Genomic DNA, 14,059 nt, shown 5'->3' with positions numbered 1-14,059 from the left:
GGCAAGGGGAACCTCCCTGCTCTGACTGGTGCTGCTCTGTGTGTCTAGTGGATGACATGGTGGAGGACGGCCTTCCCACCACTGCCAAGCCAAAGACCAAGCACATCCCTGTCTGAACCTGTAATCCAGGAGGTTGCCAAATTGCTGTGGGTTAAAATGATTGCCCCATGGCAAGGGGAGATGCCAGGCTTAACTTCCACATCTCCAGACAGCCCACAGAGACTTAGTTCCACTGCTGGCCAGAGAGGAAACCGAGCAGCTGGTGGCCACTAGTGGACCAGATTGGAGGCTTGGCCCCTAGTAAGGGGGTGCCTGTCAGCCAGGATCCTTGAGCCCAAAGGAGAGTGACATTAAGAACCCACTACAGGGGCCGGGGATTTAGCTCAGTGGTTCCACCACCTGCCTTGCAAGTGCAAGGTCCCAAGTTTGATCACTGATACCAAAAGAACCCACTACAGCTTGAAAGACCACAGAAGAAGGAAAACGTTTTATATTTTACTTTTATTTTCATTTTTCGAATAAGAGCCCTCACATTTTCGTTTTGTGCTGTGCTTAGAAAATTATATGGCTGGCCTGGTAAAGCATGACCCTTTTAAGTGGGAGCATTTACTCACTTTTCAGCTTATTATTTGTACTACTTCTCACTTAGGTTACTTCCTCAACCACTTTAGGACTTGTATTTATAATCCTGTTACATGTTTCACTAAAAAGTTAATGAAACACAACTGTACTATAATCTAAAAGACAGTTCCCACATGGATTCTTATTTTTTCACTGTCTTCAGCATTTCCTTAGTAAATAAATACACCAATTTAATTTTTCATAAAATCCTCAATTTAGCTGAAAGTACAATGTCACAGCATTGTTTGGTAAATAAAAGTAGCCCTGGTTTTGATTCATTTTACAATTGGAGGAGGGAAAGCTAAGCTTGAATTAATGAGCTCACAACCATGTAAGGACACAGGTAAGTGATGGTGATTCAGAGAGGTCTGTAAGTACACTCACTACTTACCATCTTTGTGCCTCAGGCATCCATCATTGGGGGGGTGGGGGTGATCCTGATTGAGCCTCTTTTGGCTGATGTTGTGGAAAACCTTCCATGAAGATGATTGTGAATCATTTAATAACATAAAAATTATAGACTATGAGGGCCAGGGATTTAGGTCAGTGGTTCTTCTGCCTGCCCCACAAGCACAAGGACCCGAGTTTGATCCCCAGTACCAAAAAAGAAAAAAATTATAGACTGTGGGCTGGGCGTGGTGGCACACATGCGTAATCTCAGCACTCAGGAGGCTGAGGCAGGAGGAATGCCTTGAGTTTGAGGTCAGCCTGAACTACATAGTGAGATCCTGTCTCAAAAAAATATAGAGACTATGATACCACTAAAATTGTGTTAGATGGCCTTCCTTGGTGGGAGATGCTGGGGATCAAACCCAGGGCTTCACACATGCTGGCTTAGCAGTGTACCACTGAGCTATACCCCCAGCCCCACTACTTTTCTAGGGTTTTCTTTAATTTGTATTTTTATTAGTGTATGTTTATAGTTCATAGTGATTACATTCATTGTGGGAAGTTGGTACATTTAACACATTTTAATTCTTTTTACATCCCTTTCTCCTTCTTCCTCTCTCCCTCTCTTCCCATCTTTTGGTGCATTTCTTTTTTTTAAGAGCTTAATATCCAAGTGACCCAGAATGTTTACATTTTTATTTCAGAAAGTAGATAGATCATTTTATTACTGAAAGCAATATAATAACAAAAGTTATATGTTTGTCTTTATACAGAACAGGTTTACTAATTTCTGAATGTCTTGGTTCAACTAAATTTAGACTGTCTTTTAAAGTATAATACCACACTTAAACAAGAGTCTTCCATGCTAAAAATTTTACAGGAAGTTGCAAACTAGTAATTAGGTAGCAAAGATTGTATACTAAGGGAAATGATTATATGTGGGATGAATTCTAAAAATAGTATCCTTTCTAAATAACATTCATCTCCTTTTTCAAAGCATCCTTGATTATTGATCAGAGAATGTCTTGAGCTGGCTAAGTTTTTATTGTCAATAATATTAGAGATTTTTATCTTATATCCATGATTCATAAAATACTGGATCCCTGTTAGTGTGTGAATCCTGAATTAAGATTCTACACCTCGATGAGAAACTATTTTAAACCATCTCCCTTACACTAGATTATAGTGTCTCCACAGGTACCATTTCTGTGTAAAAATAGATTTCCTTATTTTTAGTAAGTGTTCTTAGTTCATTCTCCGTGATTTTTCAATCTTGGCCTTCCTGTTTTGCTAGACAAAACAATACTGAGATGAGATAATCTGCTTGGGCTTAGTATATACCCTTTTCCCCAAGACCAGGCTCAGTATTTATTTATTTATTTATTTATTTATTTATTTATTGTACTGGGGGTCGAACTCAGGACCTTGAGCTTGCAAGGCAGGTGGCAGAACCACTGAGCCAAATCCCTGGCCCAACCAGGCTCAGTTTTTATTTTTTTTCTCCACTTTCATGGAATAATGTCAGCTGTGGTGTTATGTTTTTCAGGGTGATCATGGCTATAAGCAATCAAAAGACACTGAAGAACGGCTCAAAGTTATCCCAAAATTTTGTTTTCCGGATTCAGAGGACTGGGTGCCAACTTCAGAACTCAAGAGGTAAATGAGCTATTTTATCTTCTTTCTATTTGTTGGAACTACAAAAATAAAACCAGAGCATTTGAGAAATGGGTAGAGCCAGAAGTGAAGCTAGGTGAACACTGACAGATCAAGGATGCAATGGAAGGAAAGGAAGAAACAGAATTACGACATTTCCTAAGTGGGGCTCAGAAGAATACAGAACAATTTTAGTGTCAAGTTTGAGAGTCTCTTCAGTTTTCCAGTTCTGTAGAAAAAAATAGTTTCACTTTACATAAAATAAGAAATGGGCCAGGGTGGACAGAAAGAGAAAAAAAAAAAGACTTGGACTTTGGGATTGTAGACCCAGAAACAGATAAAACAGAAGAATGTCCTCATCTTGTTTCTCCTTCAAGTTGATAGAAGAAGCCACAGCCCAGATTGTGTGTTCCCCTGTGGAGCTTGTTCAGTGGGAGGAGGTTCAGTTTGGGAGGTGTGAGTATATTAGGAAGGGAAGAATTAAAGCATTTTCTTTCATGTGTTAAAAACTACCGTTTTTAACTAATAAAACATCACTATCTCTGAGCTGCTTATAAATAATTAACTGCTTTATTCAAAACTGTGCTTGTAGGGCCAGGGATTTAGCTCATTGTTTTCCCCGCCTGCTACGCAAGCTCAAGGACCCGAGTTTGAGCCCTGGTACCAAAAAAAAAAATGCTTGTAGTACCAGCAATTCGAGAGTCTGAGGCAGTAGAATCATATGAGCTTGTGAGTTTGAGACCCACCTGGGCAACAACATAGCAAGACCTTGTCTCAAACAAAAACAAATAAAAGCGGTCTGTGTTTATTAGCAGTGTCTTTTAAGCAGAAGAGCTTTATTGAGTGAGCTATGTCACATTCCGATAACCTGCTGGATGGTAGTTTCAGCCTTTGCCTGAGAAGCTCTGCCCAGCCTCTACACTGAGCTGTCGTCTTTCATAACCAGTTTAGTCTGCTCACCTCTCTGTCTTCAACACTGGTGTCCTCATTTTATCAGTTCCACTGCTAACCACATGAGCAGCTTCTTTCATACTGACCTGGCTGCTCCATGCTGCTTTACCCCTGGGATATAAGTGCTTATTCTAGAAATAGATGAGTAAATAAAAAGCAGAAACTAGATATCACTGTTACTTAGAGATAATCAGTGTAAATATTTTGGCATATTCCCTTCTGATTTTTATTTTTGGCCATATGTCGATATGTGCAGGATTCATCATTCAAATTTATGTTTCTTTGATTATTAATGAGTTTTTTTCCTTGGGCATCTTTGGATCTTCTTTTTTTTTTGATACCAGGGATCAAACTCAGGACCTTGGTGGTTGCGAGGCAGGTGACAGCACCACTGAGCTAAATCCCCAGCCCGAGAATAAGATAGTCTTTGGGCCTAGACATTCCTTAGGAAGAATGTGACAATTTATGCAATAAATGTATTATCGCCTCCCCTTTTATCACAAAATGACTGCTATTCGACCCTATTTTCAGTTGCTTATTCCATGAGGAATGCCAAACGTGGTTATTTGGATCTCAGAATAACTGGATTATTTTTTCAGTGAAACTTTCTCGTTCGTTTTGACTGGTGAAGATGGAAGCCGGTGGTTTGGTTACTGTAAGAAGCTCTTGGTAAGTACCAGACTTGTGCTACAGACTGAGTTGGTCAAGGGACAATAGAGTCAAACTAGGATCTTTAAGAATCACTATTTCTAAATGTGTTTAAGGACTTTTTTCTTTTTGTTTTTGTTACTGGGGATCGAACTCGGGACCTTGTGCTTTTGAGGCATGCGGCGGCACCACTGAGCTAAGCCCCTGGTCCTGTTTGAGGGCTCTTAATAATCCGTGTATTAGCTTTATACAGCAAAAGAAAGGTGAAAGTTGCTCATGGATTGCTCCAGAATAGAAGGAGTAGGGATTTATTTTATTTGTTTGTTTGCAAGAGACATAGTGGCTGAACATCAGTGTAGATTTATTTTAAGAATGGAGTTCAAGCCAGTCAAGGGAGCACTGAGTTACCAACCATTTCTTCTTATTTAGGTGCCTGTACTACACCCGGAATAAATCATGCTATCATGTTCAGTACTTTTCTCATCTTGGCAGTGTTCACTGAGGACAAAGACCTTAGATCCTGCTCTGTACTAAGGGAATCAGGTGCAATGAATGCCCTTGTAATCCCAGCTTGTTATGGCTTGTGTCTAGATGTCCCCCAACACCTCATGTGGTCATAGGTGGCGCTTTTTCAGAGGTGGCTGGATCTAGAGTGTGCGACACTGGGATTGATTCATGGTGCAATGCTAAGCTCAAGGGTACTAGGGTTAAGGGTGTGAGTGCTGCCCTAAGTAGCCTGGATAAAATAAAAGGGACAGAAAGACACTGTTAAAAGTCTCTTGTTACTTTGCTACCTTCTGCCTGCTGTGAACTGTCGCCCTTCTATTTGTGCCACCCTGCCTTGAAGCCAGCCAGTTATGGGTGGAAACTCTATAAACTGAGCTAAATAAGCCTTTTGTCTTTTAAGTTTAGGTGTCAGATATTTTGTCTCAGCAGTGAGCGAAAAGTAAGACACAGCTACTCTGGATGCTGAGACAGGAGCGTTGCTAGAGCCCAGAAGTTGCAGACCAGCCAGGGTGACATAGTGAGACCTCATGTCAGGGAAAGAGAGAGGGAGAGAATACCACAAGAATATCAATAGTCCAGATTACTCAAAACTTGCTTGATTGTTGATATTTTCTTATAGCCAGAAAGCAAAGGAAAGCAACTCCCTGAGGTGTACTGCATGGTTAGTCGCCTAGGCTGCTTCAATCTGTTTTCAAAGGTGAGTGAAGCATTTGAATGATGAATGGGCTCTGTGAAAGGGGATGTTTTTTTCTGAGCTCTAAGGAAATTTCTGTTACTTATGACTTCACTAGACAATAGACTTTAACATACCACTTTAGAAAGGTTCCCTCTTGGTGGATTAGAACCAAAGCTAAACACCTTTCCTATCCAGCTGCCATTGCTGCATCATGTTCATTTTGGTTTCCTGAAACTCCCAGTTTTAAAACAACACAACCCAAAGCTTATCTTGTCTCATGTTTTTCCTAGACCCCAAATTGCACTGACAGATAACATTGCGATGTCAATTTCTTTGCCCCTTCATTTAGTGAAATGAAAAGGGACTCCTAAAAGATAAGTCGATTTATGTTAGTAACTTTCTCGGGGTATAAAGCTATCCTCAAGAGATATGATGCTCTAATGAACTTTTATATTTATTTATTTACTTATTTTGAGACAGGTTTTTGCTATGTAGTTCAGGCTGGCCGTAAACCCACTTTGTAGCCCAGGCTGGCCTTGAATGCACTGCAATCCTTCTGCCTCAGCCTCCCAAGCACTGGGGTTACAACCATGCACCACCACACCCAGCTGAAAGTTACCTGTTTAAATCCTATTGCTGTTATGTTCAATGTGTACACCTAGTTTGGCAGGTCCTATAAAAGGATTCTTTTATGTTTTTGAACTGAGTCCATAATAAAATACATGTTCTGTGTGTGTAGATTCTGGATGAAGTAGAGAAGAGAAGAGAAATGTCTCCAGCCCTTGTTTACCCGTTCATGCGCAGTGTCATGGAGGCCCCTTTCCCAGCTCCTGGACGTACCATCACAGTCAAGAGCTACCTCCCTGGTGCTGGAGATGGGGTAACTTAGCTCATTTCAAGAAGATTTGATACCATCAAAAAGCAGGTCTTGTACTGTAGGCCAGTTTCCAGAAGTTGAACAGCATAGTTTCTTTTGCCCTTTCTATAAACTAGAAGTATTTTTTTTTCCCAGAAAGCACTGGGGAAACATCTATAGACAGTTGAACTGTGACCCAAGACCTTTAAATTTCTTACCTATACATAGATTAATTAGGCTCTTCTGTACTAATAATTTCAGTGTGATAAGTGATGGTTATATATAATATTGTCAGATGGACTAAAGCATAGTACTAGTAAGTACAAAAAATAAGCTACAGTGTCTTGGGATTAGTGTAAGCAGCTTCACAGGCTCCCTGTAGACCCACAGACTTTTTATAATGGACCTTCTTTCTTGGCTGTAACTAGTATACGAATAAGAGGATCTGCTGGTGTTATCATTTGGGGTTGTTTTCCAGCATCAGCTCCCCTGAATCAAATTTTTACATTTCAGTCCATTGAACTCTGCCGACCACTAGATTCACGATTGGAACATGTGGATTTTGAATGCCTTTTTAAGTGCTTGAGCGTGTGCCATCTCATCCGGGTCTGCGCCTCTCTCCTTTTGGAGCGGAGGGTAATCTTTGTTGCCAACAGCCTAAGGTAAGAAAGAAATAAAGTTAAATAGGACTGACGATGTAACTCAGTGGTAGAGCAGCCAGCATGCACAAGGCCTTTGCACCACAAATATTAATATAAAAAAAGAAATAAGTGAAATATGTTACATCATACTGGTGTTTCACTTGTTCTTTTTTGTTTTGGTACCAGGGATTGAACTCAGGACCTGGTGCTTGCGAGGCAGGCACAGCACTATTGAGCTAAATCCCCAGCCGTGTTTCACTTGTTCTTACTATTTTAAAATTCAAGTATATTTATAAAAATCTAGAATTAGTCTCTAATTACCTAATGCTATAGTGACATGAATAATTCCAAATGGTAACTGGTCCTTTACATTAGGGTGTAACAATGACTTTTTTGCACTTCATGGATTTTCTTTATAAATGTATTTTTAGGGCTGGGGATTTAGCTCAGTGGTTTTGCCGCCTGCTGTGCAAGCGCAAGGACCTGAGTTTGATCCCCAGTACCAAAAAAAAATGTATATATATTTTTACTTAAACTGTTGTTAAAAATTGGTACTACCACCCAGACGCAGAGGTTGACACCTGTACCCCCAGCTACTTAGGAGGCTGAGGCAGAATGATTGCTTGAGCACAGGTGGAGTTCAAGCTCAGACCGGCAACATAAGACATTACCTCTCTTTTTTTTTTTTTTTTTTTTTTTTTGGTACCGGGGATTGAACTTAGGACCTTGTGCTTGTGAGGCAGGTGCCGGAACCACTGAGCTAAATCCCCGGCCCAAGACACTATCTCTTAAAAAAAAAAAGTTACTGCTTTTCTTTTCTTTGGTACTGGGGATTGAACTTAGGACCTTGTGCTCATGAGGCAGGTACCGGAACCACTGAGCTAAATCCCCGACCCAAGACACTATCTCTTAAAAAAAAAAAGTTACTGCTTTTCTTTTCTTTGGTACTGGGGATTGAACTTAGGACCTTGTGCTCATGAGGCAGGTACCGGAACCACTGAGCTAAATCCCCGACCCAAGACACTATCTCTTAAAAAAAAAAAGTTACTGCTTTTCTTTTCTTTGGTACCAGGGATTGAACTCAGGTCCTTGCACTTGTGCAGCAGGCGGCGAAACCACTGAGCTAAATCCTTGGCCCCATGTTACTACTTTTCTACATACACACTAATTTCTAGTTTGATTAACTGTGGGGAACCTGGGTTGAGATGAAGTCTTTTCAGTTAAATGAGGTAAAAATTTTAAATAAAACATTAAAAACTAATGAGTATTCATGGAGTTGTGACTCTGTGAACAGGGATCAGCACCTATATAATTCTTTAATATCTAAAACACCCTGGATATGTTGCTCTGTATGTGACACTATCTGCTCTCTCCTCTGGCTAGCACACTGTCAAAATGTGGTCATGCCGTGGTAGCCACCCTGTATCCATTCACTTGGCAGCACACCTACATCCCAGTCCTGCCAGCATCCATGATCGACATCGTGTGCTCACCTACCCCTTTCCTCATCGGGATCCTGTCTTGCTCCTTACCGCAGCTCCAGGACCTGCCCATTGAAGAGGTAAGAGGGAAAAAATGGTAACTATAGAAAATAGTAAGAGCACTAATAAATGAAATGAAGTGACCTTTAAGAGTGGTAGAATTTCATTAAGTAACAAAATAACTATTAATATGCTGTCATAATTTTGGTATCTTTATTAAGATGAAAAAAATTCTGTAGCACACATGAATCCAAAGTTGTCTTGTAATAGTGAACAATGGATTCATTCTTGTGTTATTCTGAAAGGTAGGCTTTTGGGGAGCTTTTCTTAAAGTCAAACACAAAAATTACTCTGAGTTAACTAAAAATTATTTCAAAAAGGCCGGGGATTTAGCTCAGTGGTTCCGCCGCCTGCCTCGCAAGCACAAGGACCCGAGTTCGATCCCTGGTACCAAAAAAAAAAAAAAATTATTTCAAAAAAACTGCTTCAGCCAGGCATGATGGCACATGCCTGTAATCTCAGCCACTTGGGAGAGTGAGCCTGGAGGACCACACAAGTTCAAGCCCAGTCTGGGCCACTTACCAAGACCTTATCTCAAAACAGAAAAAACAGTTGCCCAGGCTGGCCCTGAGCTTGAGTTCCTACTGCCTCTCCTTCCCAAGTAGCTGGGCTTACAGGGACACTCTAGTATGTCCAGCTAAAGTTTTAAATTTTTTTTTTTAAGTTTTAAATTTTAATATGGCTAAAATTGTCAGTCTTTTCATGTATGGCTAGTGTTGTTTAAGGTTTTTAATATTAATTTAATGAAGCTATCCTCCTATAATATCTTCTTAATTATTTTGCCTCTTTTGGTTCTGAATCCACCTAGTACTTTATTTTTTTGTGTAAAATGTGAGTTATCAGTTCATTCGTTCTTTCTTTCCTTCCTCCCCCTCCTTTCTCTCCCTCCCTCCTTCCCTCCCTCTTTCTTTTCCTTTCTCTCTTTCTCTCTTTCTCTCCTTCCTTCCTTCCTTCCTTCCTTCCTTCCTTCCTTCCTTTCTTTCTTTCTTTCTTTCTTTCTTTCTGTCTGTCTGTCTGTCTTTCTTTCTTTCTTTCTTTCTTTCTTTCTTTCTTTCTTTCTCTTTCTTTCTTTCTTTCTTTCTTTCTTCTTTCATGGTTAGCTACCTATGCCGGTACCACTTATTGAAAAGACTGTTCTTCCACTGCTCTGCTGCAATAACCTTTTAGGTGTCTTTTACTCTGTAGATGCACATACCATTATTGATTTTCTTTTGCAATTTATTTGTTGTTTTCTTGGGTTAACTTTTAATTGAGCTATAACTTTGAGTTAATTTTGTTTGAAACTGTTCCTGTTGCCTGCAAGCCTCAGAACACCCATTCTGGCCTGGCAGTGCCTGATGTGTTTATCTGTGAAGATCTCTGGTTGAACTTGCCTTGTTCCTTTATCCCTAGGTGCTGATAGTTGATCTCTGTGCTGACAAGTTCTTACAGGAGGTGAGTGACAAGGGAAGTACTTACATAATGCTTAGCTTGTATATTTCTCTGTAGATGCTTGAACAGAAAATATGTGAAAGTGCTTAGAGAAGATGACTCAGGTAAGAATTTTAGTTCCTACCCATACTTGAATTGACACTGTGGCCAATCATACAAGTTTGACCTGAAAATTTTGGCTTGGTTAATAGCTATCCATCCCAAAGAAAGGAGAGGAAACAGAATAAATGTCATCCTCAAAAGAAATAATCGACCTTTCAACTCCAGATGAGTTAACATATAAGCCTCTAGTTTAATTAAATTTAAAAAGTATTAAATGGGTGTGGTGGTATACGCCTGTAATCCTAGCACTTGGGAGGCTGACCCAGGAGGATCTCTGTGAGTTCAAGGCCAGCCTTGGCTACATAGTGAGTTCAAGAACAGCCTGCACTACATAGCAAGATTCTCTCCGCCCCAAAAGCATTTATTGGACTGGGGAGTGTAACTTAGTGGTAAAGCACTTGGCTGTCATGCATGAGACCCTGGGTTTAATTCCCAGTACCACCACCAAAAACAAAAAAGAGAATAAAGACAAGCATTCAGGGCCGAGGATTTAGCTCAGTGGTTTCGCCACCTGTTGCGCAAGCACAAGGACTGGAGTTCGATCTCTGGTACCAAAAAAAAAGACAAGCATTTATACCGATTACTTCCAGATGTATTCTGTTAGGCAGTCAAAATCTAAAGATGAGTAAGACACTTAGAGTGCTAGAGTATCTTGTAGACTAAAGGGATAGGGATATACATAGAAAGTTTTAGAAATGGCATCCAGTAATAGAAATTTGAATATGATAGAGTATAGCAAAAAAGAAGCAGTCATTTCTCCTGGGTATTAAAGTAGAAAGGAAAAGTTAGTAAACTCTTCTCAGAGCACCCCTGAGTTATAAACTGTATATAGACTTGTAAGCACTGAAATATAGTATGATAAGAGTAAGAAACCAGAATTGGTGGCACATGCCTATAATCCCAGCAGTGGGTGGCTCAGGCAGGAGGATTGTGAGTTCAAAACCAGCCTGGGCTACAAAGGGAGTTCAGGCCAGCCTGGATACATAGCATGAGACCCTGTCAAAGGAAAAAAAAAAATGAAGAGCTGGGTATGATGTTACACACTTGTAATCCCAACCACTGGAGCTGAGGCAGGCAAGAGTATTGATGGGCCAGCCTGAACTGCATACAAAGAGAGACACTGTCTCAAAAAACCAACCAAACAAAAAATAAATAAATAAAATATTAAAAAGGAAAGGGAAGATTAGAGAGAGCAAGAAAGAAAGTCAATACGTTTGTTTCTTAGGACATTGTCTTCTTTTCAAAATCAGCTAGCTTGTCACATTTTTTTTTTATCACATTTGAAATGCTATATATGTGGGAATGATCTGGAAGATACAGAATAAGATTTATATACGAGAGATATCTAATAGAAAAGTGCCAGAAAATGTTATAAGGTATATTAGTTATTTTTAAAATTGTAATTTATATATAAATTTATAAGTAAATATGTATTTATATATAATCATGAATTCTACTCCATGTGGGGAAGGAAACTTCGACTGACTCATCAACCAAAATGTGTACAAAATCACCTGTGGAAATGTGGGGACTTAGCTAGGGCATATTTATGACTTTCTCCGACAGAGTTCGTACAAAATTTCATTTTTTCCCTTCAAGGTGTCTGATGAGAATGAAATTCTACCACCTAAACTTCAAGCTGCCTTGATACAGATTTTAGAAGAACGAAATGAAATCTTATCTCAGGAGAAGATTCTTTCACAAGGTATGAAACAAGTGGTCCAAGGATTTAATTTTAAAACAGTGAATACATATTTAATGCCCAGCACTGTGCTTAAGGATGTACAAAAGTAGTATTATATTTCCTGTATCTTAAAATCCTTATACAAGTAATCCAGTTTCCTTACCAGGGTCTCTTCTATTTCAGGGCCTTTGCATTGCATTTATAGAATGCTGTTTCCCCAGATATTCACCTGACTTCTGTCCTTTCTTCTTATAGGCACATGCTCACGTCATTTCCTCACTGAGTTCCTCCTGAGTGCTCTGTTTAAAATTGCACCCATTCTCCTAGCACATGCCAACCTCCTCTCCTAAGCTTCACTTTCCCCATGGCTCACATCACCATCGGTTGTACTAGAGTGTAAGTTCCATGAGAACAGTGGCTTCATTTTTCTCTTTGCCTCTTGCATTTTAAGTAGTTTTTATTAGCTACTTAATAAGTATTTGTTGAATAAATGGCCCAATAATGTTTACTGGGCACATACTCTGTGGCGGGCATTATGTTAAACATTTAGCGTACATTTTATTTCATCTTTATAATATCCTTTGAAGCAGGTATTGTTATTTAATCTCCACAGATGAGAAAACTAAGGCTATTTATGATGCGGAACAATTGGGAAGGAGCAGATTTAGAGGAGTAATACAAAGTTTAGTTTTGGCCATTAAGTTTGACATACTACTTGGACATCCAATACTTTGCAGACATCCAACTAGAGATGTTAAGTAGACATTTATATGTGTGCATTTCGGATTCAGAGGAAAGATTTGAGCCAGTGATACACATTTAGAAGTCGCTGTTTTAAAGTTGTGGGACCAGATGGGATGACTTGACAGAAGATACAGGCAGAGAATAACAAAGATTTAAGGATTGGGCCCTGGGTTGGTTCAGGATGCTATGGATAGATTTCCAACATATGGAGGTTGGGAAAAAGAGAAGGATCTAGCAAAGGACTAAGAAGCACCTAGAGAAAAATCAGGAGAGGTTGAGGGCAGAGAATGTAAAAACAGCAGTATGGGGAAGAGACATTAAAAAAAAACCCAAGGTGCAATATCACAGAAGCTGAGTGAAAATATTCCATGAAAGAAAGAGTAAACAACCATGCCCAAAATTGTAAAGAGGTCAAGTAAAATGAGGACTGAAAATTGATCAGTAAATTTGACAGTAGGAAGGGTTTGGAGGCTCTGACAATAGCAGATATGGTGGAATGGTAAGAAGACCATGAGATTGTAGAGGATTCAAGAGACAATTGGAGGGCGGGGATTTACCTCAGTGGTGCCGCTGCCTGCAAAAAAAAAAAGAGAGAGACAATTGGAGAGCCAGGCATAGTGGCGCACACCTATAATCCCAGTACCTGGGAGGCTGAGGAACGAGAATCAGCTTGAGTTTGAGGCCAGCCTGGGCTGCATAATGAGCTCAAGATCAGCCTGACATAGAAAGACTCTATCTCCAAAAAACAAAACAAAACAGAAAAAACCAGCAATTGGAATACCATGCAGCTGATTATAAATTTTAAGTAGAAATATAACCATTCTTAGCCAAGAATAGCTAAGACATCCTTGAAAATAAATAAACTGAAGTGTTTGTGCTACTACACATCAAGATTTATGATAAAGTTATAGTAATTAAGATAGTTTGGCTTTGGCCCGGGGGTTTAGCTCAGTGGTTCCGGTGCCTGCCTCGCAAACGCAAGGTCCCGAGTTTGATCCCCGGCACACACACACACAAAAAAGATAGTTTGGCTTTGGTGCCGAAATAAATGGAACAGTGGAAAAAATAGAATGCACATGCAAAAGGAAACTTAACATGGGTTTGTGTTGGCATTGTTTATCAGCGGAAAAAGGATGACACATTCAATAAATGACAGTGAGGCAGTTGGCCTTCCATTTGAAAAGAAATTAATATAAATCTACACATCACACTATACCTAAAATCAATTCCAGCTAATTTAAATATTTCACTGTTAAGATTTTTTAAAAAATAGAATAATGTTTTATGTACTTAAAACAATGACCGCTCTTAAAAATACAGCACAAGAGCACAGGCTGTAAAAGAAAAGATCAATTAATTTGATTATGTTAAATCTTGTTTTGTTTTGTTTTGTTTTGTTTGAGACAGGGTCTCACTATATAGCTCAAGCCAGCCTTGAGCTCATCTATAGGCTGGGCTAGCCTTGAACTCAAAATCCTCCTGTCTCAGCCCTCCAAGACTATGTTATATCTTTAAAATTTGTTTTCATTAAGGGACACCATGGAGAAGAAACTAAACAAACAAACAAACAAAAACTATGAAGTAGGTGAGGACATTCTCAACAAATACAACTAA

The 14,059-nt window shown here is 39.5% G+C and overlaps 1 protein-coding gene across 3 annotated transcripts in view; it reads left to right on the top strand.

The window, feature by feature from the left end:
* Dennd2c (DENN domain containing 2C) overlaps positions 1–14,059 on the top strand; it is a 90,733-nt gene that overhangs the window by 68,914 nt on the left and 7,760 nt on the right. For 2 of the 3 annotated variants that reach the window (XM_087213279.1, XM_087213280.1), the window contains 8 exons: positions 2,558–2,667; positions 4,215–4,284; positions 5,390–5,467; positions 6,186–6,326; positions 6,816–6,964; positions 8,327–8,504; positions 9,877–9,918; positions 11,617–11,722. In XM_087213279.1, coding sequence (XP_087069405.1) covers positions 2,558–2,667; positions 4,215–4,284; positions 5,390–5,467; positions 6,186–6,326; positions 6,816–6,964; positions 8,327–8,504; positions 9,877–9,918; positions 11,617–11,722 — 874 coding nt within the window. Of the gene's footprint in view, positions 1–2,557; positions 2,668–4,214; positions 4,285–5,389; positions 5,468–6,185; positions 6,327–6,815; positions 6,965–8,326; positions 8,505–9,876; positions 9,919–11,616; positions 11,723–11,956; positions 12,158–14,059 lie in introns of those variants that run through there. The other variant, XM_087213281.1, reaches the window with a different exon arrangement.

This window comes from Heterocephalus glaber, unplaced genomic scaffold (assembly GCF_053883595.1).
Source record: "Heterocephalus glaber isolate CG9 unplaced genomic scaffold, H.glaber_assembly_v1.0 deba00001442, whole genome shotgun sequence".
In the NCBI taxonomy this organism is placed as follows: Eukaryota; Metazoa; Chordata; class Mammalia; order Rodentia; family Bathyergidae; genus Heterocephalus; species Heterocephalus glaber.
The sequence above is the reverse complement of the archived record's forward strand: the minus strand, read 5'-3'. Positions and strand labels throughout refer to the sequence as shown.